A 19724-nucleotide genomic window follows, 5' to 3' on the forward strand; every position below is an offset into this window, starting at 1 on the left:
TTGTTTGAGATCTTAGTGTTTGTGTGAAGCACTGTTGCCTGGTTTGTGTATGATCAGACTTGCTATTTAAAAGATAAAAACTTTTCCAACTCCAAAATGCATATATATCTGAAATGCAATATGCCATTAAAACAATGCTAAGTTTACAAAGTCTAAAATATTAGATACTAGGATTTTTAAATGTTCTTTTCTGTGTGTGCATTCTGTAGTTTTTAAATCTCAGACAACTCTTTTTCATGGGATCCATACTGTTCAAGTAGCTATTCAGTAATTCTTTTTATCCTTGAATTCTATCTTGCCTTGTTTCAGGCATTATTTCATGCATCCTTGCACAAATACAAAGTATCTGTCACTCTAACTACTTCTCAAAGCTGCCCGAATTCACTTTCATAATAAAGCTGAGCAAGTTTGTGTGGTGGTACTCACAGCTGAGGGCCAAGGTGTAGAGGGAGACCAGAGTTATTAAATGTCAATTTTGTAGAAACATAGTGGATCCCAGGGATCTGTGAAAACACTGTAAATATGGAAATTTACAGGCTGGTAGAAAAGAAGGAACCTGCCTTGAAAATAAGACTCTTGATTAGGCTTTGAAGAATGTGAAGTACAGTCCTTATCTGTAGTGAAAAATACTCTAACAGAATCTGCACACAACTGAATACAGCTGGATTTTAACCCATGAAAGGCCATATTTTTGCTTACAGAACTATTACATGTTTTGTAAAAGAGCATGTTTTCTTCCCCTTAAGAAACGTTCTTGTTCATACACTTTTTAAAGTGCATTTTGATTAAATTTTCAATTCAAAAGAGTTAAGACTTGTATTTGACTTTTGTAGTCTCTCTGCTCTTGTTTCTGCAACTCTTGTGCCCTGGACATGCATGTTATGGTATCATGCTCAGTTTAGGCTGATCTAAGACCATGTTGTCTCTGAAGGGAGCTGTTACCTCAGTATCCTGTTTGCATCCCCTGTGCCAGCCTGCGTACTCCCATGGCTGTACAGAGTAGAATCAGGAAACTGATGTAATTCAGAACTGAGTAAAAAATAAATAGGATGATTTCCTCGGTAGACTTGATATATGTGAACACAAGTAGCTCAGTCAGCACAGCAGAAGGAACAGCAGTATGAGGAGGAGGATTGCTCTTGGTAGTATCAGCCTGGGGACTTACAAATTGGTGTAAGACAATAGAAAGAATTCTGTTGTAACTAGGGAGGGTGGGGTGAAAAGGTGAGACCAAATGCTTCTTTGCCATTTTGTTTCCCAGGTTTTGTGCTAGACAATCTCAAATCATCAGTATATTTACAAATCATATCAAATCTAGCTCTCCTGAGAATTGTTTCAATTGTTTCAATGTTTGAATATCTAAGGATTGTGGAAGTTGTATTATGTAGAGATAATTTCTTAAGCATTTGTCTTTGTGTATGGAACCTAAGTTAGTACAGCACCCCTGAGGGAGACTGATGTGTTTGCTTTATCTGGTTTTATCGACCTCGAGATTTACCGCATTTCAAAAAAGGTCTTGGGAAATTGTGTGTTAATCCTTAGGGCTCATAGTCAGGGAGTACATCAAGTGTATTGTTTTGACACCTCTCATTTCTCAGTTCAGACCGAAGGGAGCAAGTTGATTAATTTATACAGCAAATTTTTGGTGACCTAATTCTTGGTTTCATGTTGAGGGTTTTGATGACTAAGTACTCCTCCAGTCTAAATTGATTTTTGATATTTCTAAATATTGGGCTCTTAACTTCTATTACATTTTAGCTATGTGACGGTTACAATGAGAAAAAAGTAATAAATCCTAAAATCAGTCAAATGTGTATCCAAGCAATTACAGAAAGCAATGCTAAAAGAAATCTGCTAATATTGACAAAAATGTCAAAACCCCAGCTACAACGTGTGTTTTGTGGTAACCTTTCTGTTCAACCTACTGGACCCTCTAAAGATTATTATAAATACTGTTGTTCTTTTGAGTTTGTTTTTTTTTTTTTTGTAGGGTGGATTTTGGGTTATTTTTATTTTTGTACCATTGTTTCTTTAGTATATTAATTCTCAAGATCACTCAGCTCATTAACCTGTCTGGTTGAAAAGTATGAGATCTAGGCAATACCTTTTAAATATGGAAACTTGATTCTGCTTGGCCAAGTACTCCAGAAGTATTAACATATGGAAAAATTTTGTCTGCGAGCCTTTAGGAAGCAGATGCCTCCCTCTGTGTATGATCAGAATTATATTGTTTTCCTCTCTAAGGTTGAAATAAGGCCCAACGGTTGCAGCTGGCAACTAAGATTTGTCAAATAGTTGTAGGAGGGTGTTGGCCCGTGAAAGAAGAGTAATGAAAGGGGAGAAAACTATCACTTACAGAAGACCTGAAGTTTGGAAGAAGCTGAGAATTGCATTCAAGCCAAAGGGCATAAGAGCTTTTATAACCTTTATTAGATAATTATTAAAGTATTTAGTTCTAGGTTTATTTTTGTAGGAAGAGTTTGTGGGCAGTCAGTAACTTCCAAATATTTGAAGTACAGTGTTGTTCATATGTGCATGTAATATGTTACCTTCCAAAAAACCCCTACTTTTATAACTATTTAATGTGTATTTTATGTAACAACTTTGCATAGACTGGTGAAAACTGGGATAACTTGTTGGGCTTGTGAAATTGTCTTGGTCATTTGCTGCCTGGGGTATTAGGGGAGTACAAATTATGTGTAGTAGTAGCTTTCGGGAGAAGGCTGTTAACTTTGTATTTGATTAGAGTCAGTTTTGTAGTGTTTTTTTGAATCTAAGTAACATTATTGCAGTTGAGTATAGTTGGGTTTGCTGATTCTGGATCTTGGTCCCTACCTTTTATTTTGAAATATCTGTGCAGTCAGTATGAAGTCTGTTTCAGTGTGTTTGGGGTTTTTTTTGGTGTGGCATTGGTGTTTTTTCCCCCCGTTCCTTAAACTCTCCTCTATTACCATACACTGGTACATTACCGTTTCTTACCAAGTGACAGTGGTTAGTTGAAAATGCTTTCATGACAGACTTTTAACTGGAATACTCATAACTGTCTTGTTCTCACTAGGATTTTAATTGATTAAATCATTACTTAGCTAATTCAAGTTAAAGGAACATATTTTAATTTGGTCACCATTGAGCACAAGGCCAGAGGGGCTAAAATCAGGGTTCATATGTCAAGTCTTATACGATGATATCACTTAATCTCAAGAAAGGAGTGATACAAGAATGTTATCATCCTGGTTAAACTGTTTCAGGCTGTAACCACTGAGTAGTGAAAATGTACAACCAATCCCTTTAAAAAAATCTTGAAGGATAGATGAGGTGCCAATTATAGCAGTTCCCCCTGCCTCCTTTAATAATTAAATTGTGTTGTTGCTCTTGAGCTTAGTAGAGCAATGTGGTCTCTGCTTTATTTTCCTTATTTTAGTTTTTTAAATACCTCTTCCAAGGAAATTTTATATCTAATCTTGTAGTGAGCTACCCAATGGCTTCAGTTAATTTAGACTCATAATGAGGACAAATGAGTCTGTGTAATGATGACCAATCCAGTACAATCATTGACTGTTTAAATTTTGTATTCATCTCTGCAATTTCCCTTGTCTTCCCTAGGATTTTGGCTTGCAAAAGTCAAAACACAAGTCCTTTCACTTTGTAGTGAATAGACTGGTTTTGTCCTCAACAAACTTATTGCTTTTATTTTTCAACTACTTTAAAGTTTGATGAGATGACTTGTATGTTCTGAATTTATTATCATCTACTAGGTTAGCAGGCAAGTAGATATCTTCCTTACTTCTTTTTAAATTAGGTGGGTAGTATGATTGATGCTTTAAAAAATCATAGCATTATTTTTTCCCCTTATACAACAGCACACTAAACCCAGTTCTCCCTTGATAATCTAACCTTCAGCTGTCACTAGTAAGTAAAATGTGAATCCGTAAAATAGTTGTTTCCTGTACAATTGATTTGTAATTTCTGTATGTGAATTCATGTACTCATTTCTTAATCTGTTCAGTATGTTTGCATTAAAAGCTAAATTGCTGGTTGCTGTGTACCTAATATAATATGGCTTTGGGTTTGGAAGAAAATGTGTAATAGAATTTATGCTAGCAATGGTGCAAGGACAAAGATGTGTACATATATTAAAAAGTTTAATAAGAGTGCTATTTGTGCCTTCTTGTAGTGTTACTGTACAAACTAATACCTGTTCATCTTAAAATGATGAAAATAGTAGTGTCTAGGGCAGAAGTATTTTTGTTGGTTTTGACTCACTGAAGTAATTAATGCAAAAAAGTTTCTTTTCTTTTTCTTCCCTTTTTTTTTCTTTTTCCTTTTGAACCAGACTTGGTTGTTTTATTTTGGGAACAGAATGGATAAAATCTATTTTTTCTTTTTGTGTTTTTGTGTATGTGTTTTCAGGCTCGGATAGCGTTTCTACAAGGGGAAAGAAAGGGTCAAGAAAATTTGAAGAAAGACTTAGTGAGAAGAATAAAAATGTTAGAATATGCATTAAAACAAGAAAGGTAGGTATACAAATTGTTCAGCTTTTTTTCTGACCTGGAAAACTTTGCAGACTAAAGGGAATTCTGTCACATTAAGTGAACTATCTTTATTAGATGATTTTATGTTACTTTATGTAATATGTTTTTATGGTTGGTCATCTTTACACTGTGTTTTTTGACAAACCTTAGTGTCAGCTATAATAAAAAGTTGCATAATTTTCAAAACGTTTAGACTCATGTCTTAGACAAACTGGACAGTTTCCCTTTTCTGAGTTGGAGAATGAACATGCCCAACAGATTTATACCTTATTACTATACCTTTACGTGTGCTTCAGAGCTATTGAATTTGAAAGGATGAAAAATACTGTTCTTTTGATCCCTTTCAACCGTTTTTATGTGTTGCATGATGAAAACTGTATTTTTGTGACCGAACGGAATCTTTTAAAAGTTGATTTTGCGTTTTAAAGTATTGTTTTGTCATTGGGTAGATGCTAGCATATTTAGTCTCAGGAGGTGCATTTTCTGTAGCATTAATTTAATGCTTTAAAAGTTAAAATTCCATTCAGTCTGTGCAGGCTAATGTCTTTCAAACCTACATGCTCTTTTGTTGCCTGGTTATTTCATTTGACCAAAATTGGTAGGTAATTTTGCAAAAACACTAGGAAAATAGTCTTGTCATGTGCCTATACCTTTAGTAGTGGACTCAGTTCTTATACTTAGTTTTATCTTGCTCTTAAAAAGTAGCTGAATCCAATAGTGAAACAACCTGAGGATCAGGCAACAAAACAGGTACTCTTTATTTGTTTATTTTGATTTCAGAGGAACATACCTGTCAGAATAAACTTAAAATTTTGTATCAAAGTGTAGTGAGGCTTTACCTGGACATTTTTAAGTTAGTTATCCAAGCATTAAGTATATCTAAATATATTTCACATTATCCACCAGTACTGTGACTACTACAGAGGTAACTTTGAACTGTTTTCATATTAAAAACTAATGTTTTGGCAGTGATGGCTGCATTTTTCTGTGTGAAGTGTCCAGTGTAAAGGTGCTTCAGAAAACTGTATATTCATACAGAAAGCCATATCAGCACATCATGTCTTTTCTGGTGAAGCAGTAGACAGAAAGGATCTGTTATTTCATTCAGTCCTGTCCTTGTAGTGGAAAGTAGTTCAAGGTTTCCAGCTAGTATAAGATTGAAAATTTTACATTGTTATATCAAACAGGTAATGTGCAAGTCAGTCTGGATTCAAGGCAGATGAGATGTATGCAGAGTATTGGGGTTTTTCTACTCCTCCTGTAAAGAACATTGAGCATATCAAAGAAGTAATACACTGTTATGGCAGACCCAAATGTCTTGGGAGATAAGTTATTATGTGAAATAGAAGAAAAAGATTTTGATTATTTTGGCAATAATAAACTAAGCTGCACAGGGACTTTGTGCAAGTGCATACCATAAGGCTGTGAGGATTGCCTACTTTTTGAGATAAATCAGAGGCCATTAGTTACAGCTGGAATGTGAAGACATCATATAACAGGATGCACAATTTGAAGATTAATGGCGTTGGTGAAACCATATTCCTGCTCTCTCCTGAAATGCAGCTGCCTTTATAGTTTGTCTTCCCATGAAATACCAAAATTCATCCAATGGGCAAGAAACCTGTAAATGCACACCAGAAGCAGAACAGCAGAATCACACCATTTACTTTCGTTTTTGTGGCTAGTGGGTACAAGCAAGTACTGCATAGTTTTTAAGATGAAGAGCCTTCCTTAAGTTCTAGCCAGAATTCTTATGGAGATTGCTAGAAACAGGAACTGAAACTTGTGTTGATTGGTGAATGTGTGGGTGGCAATGAGGAAGCTACAAATGCCTAGTGATTTGAGGGGATCTCACTGTGAAAGTATGATGGATTGAGTAAGGAAAGCAAGCAGGTACTGACTTGTTAGTAAATCATATGAGAATGATACTATGTTGATTTCTTGCTTGTCGCACTCAGTGTTCAGGAGTTATTTTTTTGCCATTGTTCCTCTGAGTGAAGAATCACAACTAATGAAAATATACGTGTTCCAAAGCAAAACAAAGTTTGAGAATTTCAGACCCGAGAATTGTTGACAGCAAATTTCAGTGTTGCACCTGATTCCTCCCCACCCTCTTTCTCCTTTTCTTGTTACCGACTCCCCACCATCAAAAAGTGTCATGCAGTGAAATATCAATTATAAGGAGTCAAGAACAAACTAATTCAGACATGGACTGTTGTGACTTTACAGAAAAAGGATATGAAATTGAACATCAGTGTGTAAGATTAAATAAAATGCAGTAGTTGCAAAATAGTTTGATATTCCTAGTATTTATCTCTAAGTATGTGTAATAATGTTTTGGAGACATTGTCTGCTGCATGCTCTGAGCACTCTACCCCAAGCTTCATTACCATAGTGCTGTGCTTAACTTAATGACACTTGCTGAAGTCATAAAACTGGGACTGTGTTTTGGCTTCATGGGCTTTGAACTGGAGCTGACTTACACCCTTATAACTGAGTGATAGGCTTCCACAGTTAAATAGCAGAAAGCAGTTAAATCAGCTTAAGGTGTTGGTTTTTTCTCTTCTTACTTTTTCACTCATGGAAACCTAGCTTTAGATAAGTCAGTACTCTAAGGATTCAGAAGTTGGCTCTTGTAGGATTCAGTTACTATGTGGTGTGGAAGAGTAATGCCACTGACTTGTCAACAACGCTGTAGCTTGTTAGTGTGTTTGAAGGTATATAATAACTACCATTTTTTGTGATCATACAGAAGGAACAGATGTGTGAATGTACAGTTTATTGGAATTAAATAAGATTTATTTCTAGCTGTAAAATTCAAGTTGTGATGTGAAAGACAACTGATCTCATTGCCTGCAGCAATATTTTGGCTTATTTGTAGTGGCTAGTCATTGGTATAATTTTAGATCAGATATATCATTATCTGCTCTAATCAACAATTAAAGCAGAATTTTAATTAATATTTTGAAGTTGTAACTCCAAAAGGAGAAACTGCTCCTAAATAGTGTTGCCACAGCTCAAAATTGAACAAATTTAGGTTGACTTTTCAATTACAGTGCTTTATTGGCTTCACTTATGAATTGAGCAAAAAATATTTTGTCAACTTTATTTAACTTGAATTATTTTCACTTTGGTTGTTTAGAGTTGTTTTGGGTTTTTTTTTACCCCTAAATGTACAATACTTTATAGGACATATAAATCATAGTATGTACTTTCCATATCTGGAAAGCTTGGTGGAACACTGCCCTATTACAGTGTGGCACAAAACTTTGTCTCTCAATTTAAAGAGAGCACCTGGAGCAGACAGTCTTTACTAGTGCGTGGGTGAGCTATGAACCTATTCATAAATAATTAAAAAATATGATTCTATTTAATTGGCAGTCAGTCAGATTCAGGTCACTCAAAAGTGTTCGGGGGCCTCACAGTTTTTCAGTTGCAATGTGATTGCCATGAAATGAGGGATTTTATCTTACTAAAAGGGGTCAATAGTGCCATCTACTGACAGTTTGTTAATGAGAGTTCCTATTTGCAATTTTAGGAGATGCTTTTGTAACCCTAAAAGAAAATCTTCTATACTCTTGCTTTAAGGATCGGGAGCAGAAAAAACTCCAGGCAAATATAGTAGAGATAAGACAGAGAACAGCTTTTTAATGAAGGCCTTCTGGCACAAGGAGTATGAAAAGTGTGCACCCGTGTCTGGGGTTTCCACAAGCCTAAAGAATTTAGAAAATTCAATATGAAATAGGGGAATAGGGTTTGATGAGTGTTAACTACAATTCTAAAGTGACTATACAGCTACATTAAAATCTACAAAAAACTAAAAATCCTGGAAATTCAGAAGCATCAATATCATCAAATATACCAGGCAGCATTTGAGATGTACCTTTATTTTCAATTTGGAAACACTTGCAGTAGTGGCTCAGCCATTTGAGAAGTTTTTTTGCAAGTCCTTGATTTTTGTCCAGCACATGTTCCATTATGTATCTTTTCTTGGGAATTTTCATATTCAAGAATGGTCTTTAAAATTGATGGGAGATAAGTATGGTTCAGTTATTCTTAAAATTTTGGTCAAATGTTTCATTTTGAATTATAATGACAACTGTATTTCAGACTTTTTTGAAATGTGGCTGCTAATGTTTCTACAGAGATTTTTTCCCTTGGCTTTACTGCAGAACATTTAGAGTTCTTTACCCTGAGATTTTGAGTATTTTTGCAAAGGATCTGTGAAGCAAAAGTTGACCTGTGAAAGATCAGTGATAAAGTTTGAGAACTCTAGGATATAGGTGTAGGTAGTTCAAATTGTGTTCTTGGAGGTAAAGGGAGCTGAAGACATTTTGATATGCAACTTGGGTAGAGAAGAAGATTTTATAAGCTTATGTGTACCTCCATGGAAATAGTATCACCAAGACCAATCTTTTAGAAAGGGATGGAGAAGGAGAGGTTAGGGTTATGGTATCAGAGATCAGAAGATGGGAAAAGAAGTGAGGCATATTTGCTTAGGTGGACTAAGCAGGAATTGCAAGCTAAGCCTCTGGTCAATGAGAAGGAGAAAATCAGTAAGAGAATACATGTGATGAGAGAAGCTAGCACTCCAACATGTTTTTTCAGAGGGAAGGATATGTATGATAAACAAAGACAGAGCAGGAGAGAAATGGAAGTGGAAATTGAAAGTGGCAAGCAGGAATCCCAAATAAGAGGTTCATTCATTGTAGTGTGATTGCCTACCTATGACAGTGGTACCACTGGAAAATAATTTCTACTAAATAGCTGAACCTGCTGGTTTTTGAAAGCTTCTCTTATTAGCTGATCTACATGGAAAACCCCACATTACTGGAGAACATACTGAACTCTCATCTATAAGTTATTTGATAGTTCTGAATAATTGTAATAATATTGTCTTGAAACTGTGTTATAGGAAGACTAATAATAGTTGTTTGATGCAATAATTATCACAAGAGTTTTATTTGGATTAATTATACTGTTGGTATGGTTACTTTAAATGGGAATAGTAGAATGTTTTGAGTTATTCAAATTTTTTTATGCTAATTTGTTAAACATCTGCATACTTTTTCAGGGCAAAATATCATAAATTAAAATATGGCACAGAATTGAACCAAGGTGACTTGAAAATGCCAACTTTTGAATCAGGTAACTTTTTTTACAATAGCTTTGATCTGTTCAATTTATTGCAGCTTTCCGTCTTTCCCCCAACCCTCCCGTAAGTGTCTTATAGGGAATATATCTAGGAAAGATTTGGCATTGGGTAGATACTGTTTAATCTGAAAATCAAAATTAATTGACCTTTCCTTTTTTCAAGGAGCTCTGAATGTTTTTATCTTGAATTAAAGAAAAAACTCGAAAGAGTTAAAAATAAGCTGTCCTTATTGCTCCTCTGGAGTGCATTTGATTTTTCATTGTAAATATCAAGTTGATAGTAACAGTTTTGCTCTTCACAGTATTGCAGATAGAGGAAAGCATTTCTCGTAACAATGCTGGGCTATTTAATTAGCAGAATTTCATTTGACTTCTTTTGAAATGTTGGTCTTTGGGAAGACAGACTTTTGGCCTGTATTTGTATAGTATGCCTTAAAATTGTAATCTACAGATTTATGTACCACACCCGTCTCTCTTTTTTTTTTTTTCCCTTCTCTTTTATAAGTGCCACATTTTGGGTACTTTTATACCCAGTTGAAGCTAGAGATCATGATTTGTATTTCTTGTTTGATGGGAAATTTTTTTTGTGTTTGAAAGCATTATAAGTTAGATATTAACTATGACACTGTATCTTCCAGAAGATACCAAAGATACAGAGGTTCCTGCAGTACCTCAGAATAGCCAATTGACCTGGAAGCAAGGCAGACAGTTACTGCGACAGTAAGTAACATTGTTCAATATTGGTGTTTCAAACTTTTCTTGCAGTATGAGGAGCTGTATATATACTTACTCTATGTAACAGTAGTTGAGGTGGGCATATAGTAGTTTGTTTTCCAGAACTTCATAGTCTTGAGCTTTTAGCAGTACAGAGTAAGGTTTTCCATATGAGATGGATAGCAGTGAAGCTTGTTTTTCAATAAATGATGTAATAGTGGCATTCATTTTTAACAGTGATACTAAGTTTCCTTTTTTCTCAAATATGCCTTCCTCTTTCTTCCTGCTCTGAATGCAACTAGGTATCTTCAGGAAGTAGGCTATACAGATACAATATTGGATGTACGCTCCCAGAGGGTAAGGTCTTTGCTTGGGCTCTCCAATTCAGAACCAAATGGTTCAGTAGAGACGAAGAACTTAGAACAGATCCTGAACGGTGGTGAATCTCCTTCGTCAAAACAAAAGGGACAGGAAATCAAAAGGTAAGTGAAGAGATAACAAATGCATAAAGCTTGTTTTTCTTAATCATTGGTCAGTGCAAATTGAGCTTTCAGCTGGAGAGTCTCTGAACACCTGCGAGTGTAGCTCACCATAAATGATTATGAACTTAACTAAAACTCATTATACACAGGAACATGTACATCTATTACATACATATATGTATATTATACTAATATATACAGAAAAATTGTGTATTGAAGTTGAATTATGTCATATAAACACTTTGGAGGTGTTATTTTAATCAAAGATTCTGCTGAGTGGTGTTTTTGTAATAAAGACATAGGTAGTTGTAGAAACTTCTTCATACAACCATTTCTTGTTTTGCTAGCTTTAAAGCTCTTAACCTGGCAGGTAGCAATTTCATTTAATCTGTTAATCTTCGAAATCTATTCAGCAAGTAAAATGGATTCTCTCAATGTTTTTAATTATGTAGGAATTCTGGTGATGTTCTTGAAACATTTAACTTCTTAGAAAATGCAGATGACAGCGATGAAGAAGAGGAGAATGACATGATAGAAGATATTGCAGAAGGAAAAGAAAAGCATCGGATAAATAAGAAACACAAAGTAAAAAATCTTTTATTTTGTTTTTTCTTTAAATAGATCTGAAATTCCCTTTGAAAAGGGAATTTTTTCCCCCCAGATGATATAAATGTGTAATGTTAAAGTGTTTGTTGCACCTTTGTTATGTGAATGGATTGTAAGCAGATGCGTTATTAGTAAATTTGGTAGTTTAATTAATATATTACATAGAAAAATTAAAACCAACCAACCAACCTATTTGCAAATGTGAATTGGCCATGTCAGCTTCTCTCCATACTTTGAGTCCCTTTATGAGGCAAATTTAGCACAATACAATGTGCATCCTTTCTGAATTTTGGAGAAGGCAGGGACAATTCCTTAGAGGAAATAAGGTTATGTAATGTGAAAAAAAATTACTTCCACATCAAATACATGTTTAAGTCTTCCTTTTAGGCAGTTTTTTACTAAATAGATTAAAAGCCTAGCAGAGACTTGTCTCAAATCACCTTTTGTTTAAGGTTCAATTAAGTTTTATTTTTCTCTTTAGTTTTCCATTGTGTGAGCAACTTCCTAGGTAGGATAGACTGTGTTACCTGTCCTATTTTAGTTCTTTCTTCTGTACCAAAAGTCTCCTTGTCTTTGAGGTTTTTGAAATTGAAGAAGTGAAATCAATGTAAAAACATTGATTTATGAATGTTGTACTGACAGTTTTGTTACTTTTTACTCAGAACTGTGTTCTGTATCATGATGACCCTCTGGCTGCTTGGCTTGATGCAAGTCTTCATGTCCAAACTTGACTTGTCAGGAAGGAGTTTCCACCATTCCTTCTTAACTTGTACTTCTGGTAGACAGATTAATCAAGCAGTTGAATCTCTTTTGTTCTAAGGCAGTAGGTAGTATGATAAAAAGATTATCAAGTAAATAAATCTCTAAGCACATGTGAAGATATTATGCTACTTCTTGATTTTTTTACAAAGTTTGTTTTTCTATAGAAAGCAAAAGGATCATTTATAGTGAACTTTATAAAAATAGTCTCTTTCTGCAAAAGTAAGAATATTGTGCAAATAATAGAAAATTAACTCCACGTGGAAATTTTTTTCACCTGAAGAACTTTTCACTGACCCTTTGGCAGGGGGTTTATTTGTTTTGTTTAAGGTGAATATGTGGTAGAAATAGTAAAAACATGGTTTTCTTAAAATGCTTCCTTTTCCAAATTTATGCTTAAAACTGAAATAGAACTGGAAAGCAAAAAGGGGAAAAGGACCAATAGAAAGCAGAATTTGTTTGTAAGGCTTCTCTGCAGAGCTATTGATAGTGCAAGAAAATCAACAAAATTTTCTAATTGTTATGTGTTAAATAAAAAAAATGAAGACTGGGATGTATGGGGTTGTTTTTGTTGCTAAAGCTAATGTCAGTGTTCTTATTTTCTAATGATCACTAGACTGCACTGCTCTCTTTTTTTTTTTTTTTTTTTTTTTTTTTTAGTAAGCCAGCTGAGATCTTTGTCTTTTTCTGCATTTCACATTGAAAAATGTTTTCCCCTGGAACCAATTACTCAACGAGAGTAACCTATATCTCTTCTAACCTGAATGACTAGAAAATCTGTTCGTGATTTGAATGCAGAAAAATGTTTATCTGCTTGCAGATTGGTAATGAAGGTTTAGCTGCTGACCTTACAGATGACCCTGATACTGAAGAAGCTTTGAAAGAATTTGACTTTTTAGTGACAGCTGAAGATGGTGAGGGAGCTGGAGAAGCTCGAAGTTCAGGAGATGGAACAGAGTGGGGTAAGATGCTAACAAAAGCATTTAGAAGTAAGGGAATATTTGTTCATGGTAGTACATAAGAGTTGCAATGCCTACTAAAATGGTGTGAATGTGTGGATGATTGTGATGTTCAAATGTTAATGCTTAGAAAATGGTGTATTGTATACTGAAACTTTCATATATGTATGTATATACACACACACACACATATATATATATATATGCTGTCGTAGTTGCCACAAATACAAGTGTAGTTATAGTTGTTTCGGGTTTTGTTTTTGATTCCAAAACTAAGAGGAGAGTATTTTCTTTGTTAGATAGGAAAGGCTAGGATTCTGAATGTTTTTATACCTGTATTAAATTTGCTTTCAAATATAGATATATTTTTTCCTATTTGTTTCTTATCAGGACTTTTAAACTTTTTGTACTCTAATTTCTTTGGTGTACTTGAAAAATGGGCCATTAGTATTTTTAGTTTTTCTCACTGAGATTTTTAGATGTTGTTGCTCATATGGCTTGCATTAGTAAAAAAACAACCCAAACTTTTGTAATAGCCCAACTTTTTCGTAGTATTTTGTGAAACAAAATACGCTAAGTCAGAAACTTCTGCAACCTACGTGTTTCAAAAGAAGAAACTGAAAGGAGAAAATTTATGTAGGAAAAAGAACTGACCCACATAATTAATATTTGCCTTTAAATGGTAAGTTGAAATCTTAGTTTCTGAACTGTGATACGAGCAATTTTGTAGTTGCATACTCTTAAGTCTTTAATTGTAAGCCCCAAAGTGCCACTAGATCATGTTCGACCATTTTATGTCATTGAGACAATGAAGTCATACTTGAATAAGCACCTCGGTGAGCAAAGAGAATATAAAGATCTACAGAAATTAAAATAACGGCACATCTTCCAGGAAAATAGTCCAGTCTTGATTTTGAAGGTATCAAGGAGTAGAAAGCATTCCTTCCTGAAAACTAGTATTAAGGGTTAGTCACCTTTATTTTTAAAACTCAGTCTTATTTCTAGTTGGAAACTGAAGCTGAACAAATTGTTACCTTTAGTTTTGGTGATAACTGTCTACTTTTAGTAGAATTTTAGTTGCTTAGTGTTGATCCCCTTTGAAGTTGCTGGTATGTGATCCGTTTCTTGATCATCTTTTTATTTAGGCACACAGGCAGATCTCTTGACGTAAGAACTTGAATCCAAGTTGTTTACTTTGTTTGCAACATTCCTTCAAATATATAGTGATGCTGAATGTTCTAGTTCTAGCATCAGTCTTACTGCTAATGTATGTAAAAGGAAAGATTATTTGATACTATATTCATGCAGTCAAAAGATTTATCCATTTTTACCACAGCAGACTAATGAAACTTATTGAACTAGCTTGCCCATTGAAATTCCAAGTCATTGTTCCCAAGATTACTTTCCACTGTGTTCTATCTCTGTCATCTTCTCAGGTAGCTACCCGATTTTCGGTATCTATTTTAAAAGTCAAATTGACCCACCACAATTTTCATAGAGCAGTTTGAATGTCTTTTATTACAGTTTAAGTGAACCCATAGCAAAAGTGACAACTGTTTTAAATGTAGTTCGTTCCATTGTTACCAAAATAATAGTGTCTGAGTCAAGGAAGTGGGAAGGAAGAAATAAAACATAGACCTACTTTTCATCTTTCTAAGTATGTGTTCTGAGTTTTGCCATATGAAGACAATGTCCGTAAGTTTATTGTTTATTTTCTGCTAACTTACTATTTAAATGCATGAAAGACACACTTCCAACTGTAGTAGCAGTGGTTTTTTTCACATTATGTCACTGATTTTAGTACAACTGTTCTTTTCCTAAGTGGATGTTTAAGGATACAGTCTATCAGATCCTGGGGTTAAGCGTTACTTTTTTAAAGGTCAGTGTGTAAATATGGCAAGGCTTCTTTATTAACTACCACAAATAACATTTTAAAAATTGTCCCATGTAAATGCTTTCTAAAGTAATACATTGCCTAAACCAATTTATTTTAGCCTGTCATATTATTTTGAACTTTATGAAACTGTTGTTACCGGAAATCTCCAGGTCTGTACATTTAGCTGTTTATTTTGAAGGGGAACTTCATTTAAATGAATACTTACCATGACTTTCTAAACAATTGCATCAACCATGCACATCAGTATTTGTTAAAATTCAAGTTTTTCTTCATAATGTAATATTGCTCTATTCTGTTTTCATCGTTTTTCTTTCTTCCAGTTTTAGTTTTCCTGTCATTAGCATCCTTCTCTTGCAAAGGTTTAAGCACTCTGAAAAAAATGTAAATGTTTACATCTCTATTTATTTATAATGCTTTTATTTAGTATCTGGAAACCAAACTTCTGATGTTTAGACTCTAAACATATTGGCTAGTCTTCCTTTATTAATATTTTTAATATTTATCTGTTGAAGTATTGTCTGTAGATCTAACTTCAAATATGCTGAAATATTTCATCGCCAAATTCAGTTATATTTTTGCTATTGGAGACTTCTGCAAATCAGCCAATGAACACTGTGAAGTTTGGGTTCTTTTCTTTTCTTCCTATAGTACAGCTTTTTATGAACACATTCTTTTTTTGTAAGTCCCTCAGTTAACATACTTTGAATATTAAATTAATTTCAAACATTGCAATTTAATGTGTCCTGTCATGTGACATGTTTTACTTAGGAACAGCTTATCTTCAAAATAGTGAAAGATGAGCAAGTTCAAGCAATGTTCAATGAAAAGTCAAAGTATGTGACACACTAGAAAAAAAATGTACAGTTTTAGATGGAAACATTTATAAATGACTCGTGATGATTTATTATAAAGAAAAAATGTATATATAATTTGAGTTTGCTTAAGCAAAAAGGAATAAATACATATTGTTATATATTGTGCTATGTATTACAGATTTAACATATTATGTAGTCTTTTTGTTCTCCTTATGGTTTCAAAGACTAACTGTGTGTTCATCACTGGATTTCTCATCTCCATGAAACACCAAAGTTCCATTTGCAGATGGACCATGAGTCAGAGAATGACTGACTGTGCCCAGAATTCTGGGAGGCGGAGTGTGACTGAAATTAAGAGTCTCTTGGGTCATCTTCTAAATATTTAAAAAAAAACCCCAAACCCAATAAAAACAAATTAAAACCAACCTTTCTCCACAAAATTATAATGGTTAGTGGACATCCTGGATCCTCTGTGCTGTTCTGGTGTCAGTTTAGTGCAGGTGTAAACACTGCAGGCAATTTGAGGAAGTTCACTAGAGGGAAATTACAGAGATCTTCTAGTTACATGGCTCTGTTCTGAAATAGATAGTTTATCTACGCATACCAGAGAGAAGCACTGCTGAATTTTCCTAAAAATCTTGTTTGAAATTCATTTTGCAGCCTCCTCAGATAACAGGAATTAGTATTTTATCTGGTTTTCTATTTTCAACCTGCATTTCAGCAGCCAACAGTGTTGGTTTTGGATATTTGTTTGTAGGCTTGTGCTTTTCCTGTTCTCTATTGACTGAATGAGCCCACAGTTCCTTCAAATTCTTTGTCTTGATATTTAATGTCCCGTTTGTTTTGCACTCTACAGACATTTCTAAACCTCCAATGTAGAACACAGACTATATTACTTCAGTTTTGTCATCACCTGTGCTGAAATATATGGGCTACTCCTGCTTTAATACAGTGCACCTTTTAAAATATACCAAAATTACTTTTTACAACAGCATTGCATTGCTGTTCCATGTGTTCATCTTCTGGTTCAATTGAATTCCCTAATCCTTCTCTGCAATACTTCAACCTAGCTGATTATTTTCATTTTATTAATGGTGCTTTGGATTTTTTAAATTCATTTTAATTTGGTTTTAACTGAATTTCTTTTAATTGAGTTTTAGGGTTTTTGGTGTGTTTTTTTTTTTCCCCTGATTTTTTTCCTCTTTTGATTGAACATATCCTCTGACGTATCTTTCTGTGCCTCTTGTGTTTCCTGACTAATCACTATTCCTCTCTGTCAGTGTTTTGGCCCAGTGATTGTAAAGATCATAAAGGTCTTCATGTTTGCAGTTTAGTAGTTGCAGCTGCAGTTTGGTGTAGGATGTCATTGTTCCTTTTTCCTCTCCACAATTCTTTGTGGTCAGCTCAGGGGACTCTGCCGTTATGCTGCTGGTTTCATGCTTTCACTGCCCTTTCCATTTCTATATTGATCTCCTTGATCAAGATTGACCTATCTTTGTCCTATTTGAATGATGATAGATGCATCAGTATCCTAGGGTATCCGTCCACTCCTTCGTTGTCATGTTTTGTCATGAAACATGTACTTGGAATAACTCCTACTGTGTTGCATCCTAAATGCATGTTTCCTTGTTTCTGCTGTGTATGATTCCTCTTGTGCACTTTTATGGTTATAATGGGTATAACTTCAAAAATTGATACAGTCATATTGTAGGTATGATTGGAAGTTGAGAACTGAGGAACTAAGTTTTATTATTTTATGCCTAAAGAATTTGTGGGCATAAAGCTAAACCGGCACATAAATCAAGTTTGCTGCCTAGTTGTCTACTAGCAGAAGTGCTTCTGCAAGTGTTATGTATGCCTTGTCTTAGAAACAGGTTTATCTTTTTACTAATTCTAAGTTTCCAGAAATATTTGAGATGGATAGTTTAGAAAAATAAAGAATAATTAATTCTGCAATGTTTGTCAAACAGAAAAAGATTTGTCTTCTGAAACTACTGTGGAATGTTGTATTTCTGTTAATTATGATTTAATTTCTGGAATGCAGTAGGATGTCCACCTGTGTGAATTACTTTTTTTCATCTTTATGTAAAAAGCTGTGTTTATAGACTTGTTTCTCTGGTTAAATATAGGACCAAGGTTTTTTTCTTGTGCATGTAGAATGAATGCGAAAGGATGCATGGTGGTCTGTCTTCATGAATAAACTGGCACTGATTTACTCAAGCTTGCATTTTCATGAGAGATATAGCATGAATATTTTTATTTGCTTATTCAACACTGGCTGAATAATTTCTTAACACTGTCTTTCTAAAGATGCAGTAATTGTTTCTGAACACCAATGAATTGTTGTGTATGTTGAAGTATTTAACATAAACAGTTACTTATGAAGCTTAATTTGTTTGCTCCTTAGTAACAAATTAACATACAATTTTCAAATATGTAACTGATAATATACAGTGCCTTGGAAAACTGTATGAAATGAGACTTAGTCTTTTATAAACTTAAAACTGAGACTGCACCTTTAAAGTAAAGATTTATTAATAACTTTATTAGTGCTCTTATACAGCTATGACAGTAAATCACCAACAGCTTGCATTGCCAATTGCTGATTTTTTTTCTTTTAATAATATGCTGCATGTAGACAAAGATGACCTGTCCCCAACTGCTGAGGTTTGGGATGTAGACCAGGGACTAATAAGTAAACTGAAGGAACAGTACAAGAAGGAACGAAAGGGGAAGAAAGGGGTAAAGAGTAAGTGCAGATTCTGAATCTTGTAATGCAACACTTTTTTGCCTATCTATATAGAAGACATTTTTTCTCACAAGTTCTGTTTTTGTTTTTTTTTTTTTTCATTAAACATCATTTTCTGTAATGGGGGCAACCAACTTTAACTTTCTACCTGCTGAATGTGAATATGCCAAAACCTTTGACAGCCATTTCCTAAATGAGAAATGTTGAAAACATGTAAAAATTCAAGATTAAATAGGTGAAGAGAACTAAATGCTTTGAAATGTGAGTGTAAAAACAGTGAACAACTTGCGTTTTGAGGATATTCCTACTCTAAGAAGTTTTCTGAAAGATTTAAGCTTTATCTGCTTCTTAAAGTATAGTTCAGTGATACTGTTCTGGGAAGGATGGGTATTGAGGTCTTTTTTGGGGGTGGTGGGATCGAGTCTTTTGTTGCTTTTTTTAATATGAGCTTGAATCAAGCTGTAATTGCTATTTATGGGCTTGTAATTATTTTACAGTCCTAGGCATTGAGAATAAAAAAATGTCTATAATGTATATATGAACTTTTTGATGGCCTTTTTAATGATATAATCTTTATTTTATGGTGCCCTTCAATTTTCTGTGCATTTGCCACATTTTGGTTGACAGCTCTTTACTCAGTAAGAGTTTTGTGACCAGCTGACCTATTTTAACTATGTAAATTAAACCAAATTTCAGTGTTGAACAACCTGGTAAAAATGCTTTTAGAAATTATGTTATGAACTACACAAAGTTCTTAGTGGATAAAGTATTATTAAATCTATGTCATCATAGAATGGCTTGGGTTGGAAGGGACCTTAAAGATCATCTGGTTCCAATCTAATCTAGTTTAGATTAGATATTAGGAAGAAATTCTTTACTCTGAGGATGGTGAGGCACTGGCACAGGTTGCTCAGAGAAGTGTGGATGCCCCATCCCTGGAAGTGTTCAAGGCCAGGTTGCATGGGGTTCTGAGCAACCTGTGCCAGTGCCTCACCACCCTCAGAGTAAAGAATTTCTTCCTAATATCTAATCTAAACCTACGTTCTTTTAGTTTGAA

At 34.3% G+C, this 19724-nt stretch overlaps 1 protein-coding gene across 4 annotated transcripts in view; it reads left to right on the forward strand.

Moving 5' to 3' along the window:
- STRN3 (striatin 3) overlaps positions 1–19724 on the forward strand; it is a 63562-nt gene that overhangs the window by 15712 nt on the left and 28126 nt on the right. For 2 of the 4 annotated variants that reach the window (XM_051806259.1, XM_051806260.1), the window contains exons 2-7: positions 4411–4514; positions 9607–9680; positions 10325–10406; positions 10703–10882; positions 11335–11467; positions 13068–13209. In XM_051806259.1, the coding sequence (XP_051662219.1) occupies positions 4411–4514; positions 9607–9680; positions 10325–10406; positions 10703–10882; positions 11335–11467; positions 13068–13209 (715 nt within the window). Of the gene's footprint in view, positions 1–4410; positions 4515–9606; positions 9681–10324; positions 10407–10702; positions 10883–11334; positions 11468–13067; positions 13210–18556; positions 18668–19724 lie in introns of all 4 variants that reach the window. The other 2 variants (XM_051806257.1, XM_051806258.1) reach the window with 2 other exon arrangements.

Source organism: Manacus candei, unplaced genomic scaffold, assembly GCF_025592945.1.
Source record: "Manacus candei isolate 608988 ecotype Guabito, Panama unplaced genomic scaffold, ASM2559294v1 h1tg000067l, whole genome shotgun sequence".
In the NCBI taxonomy this organism is placed as follows: Eukaryota; Metazoa; Chordata; class Aves; order Passeriformes; family Pipridae; genus Manacus; species Manacus candei.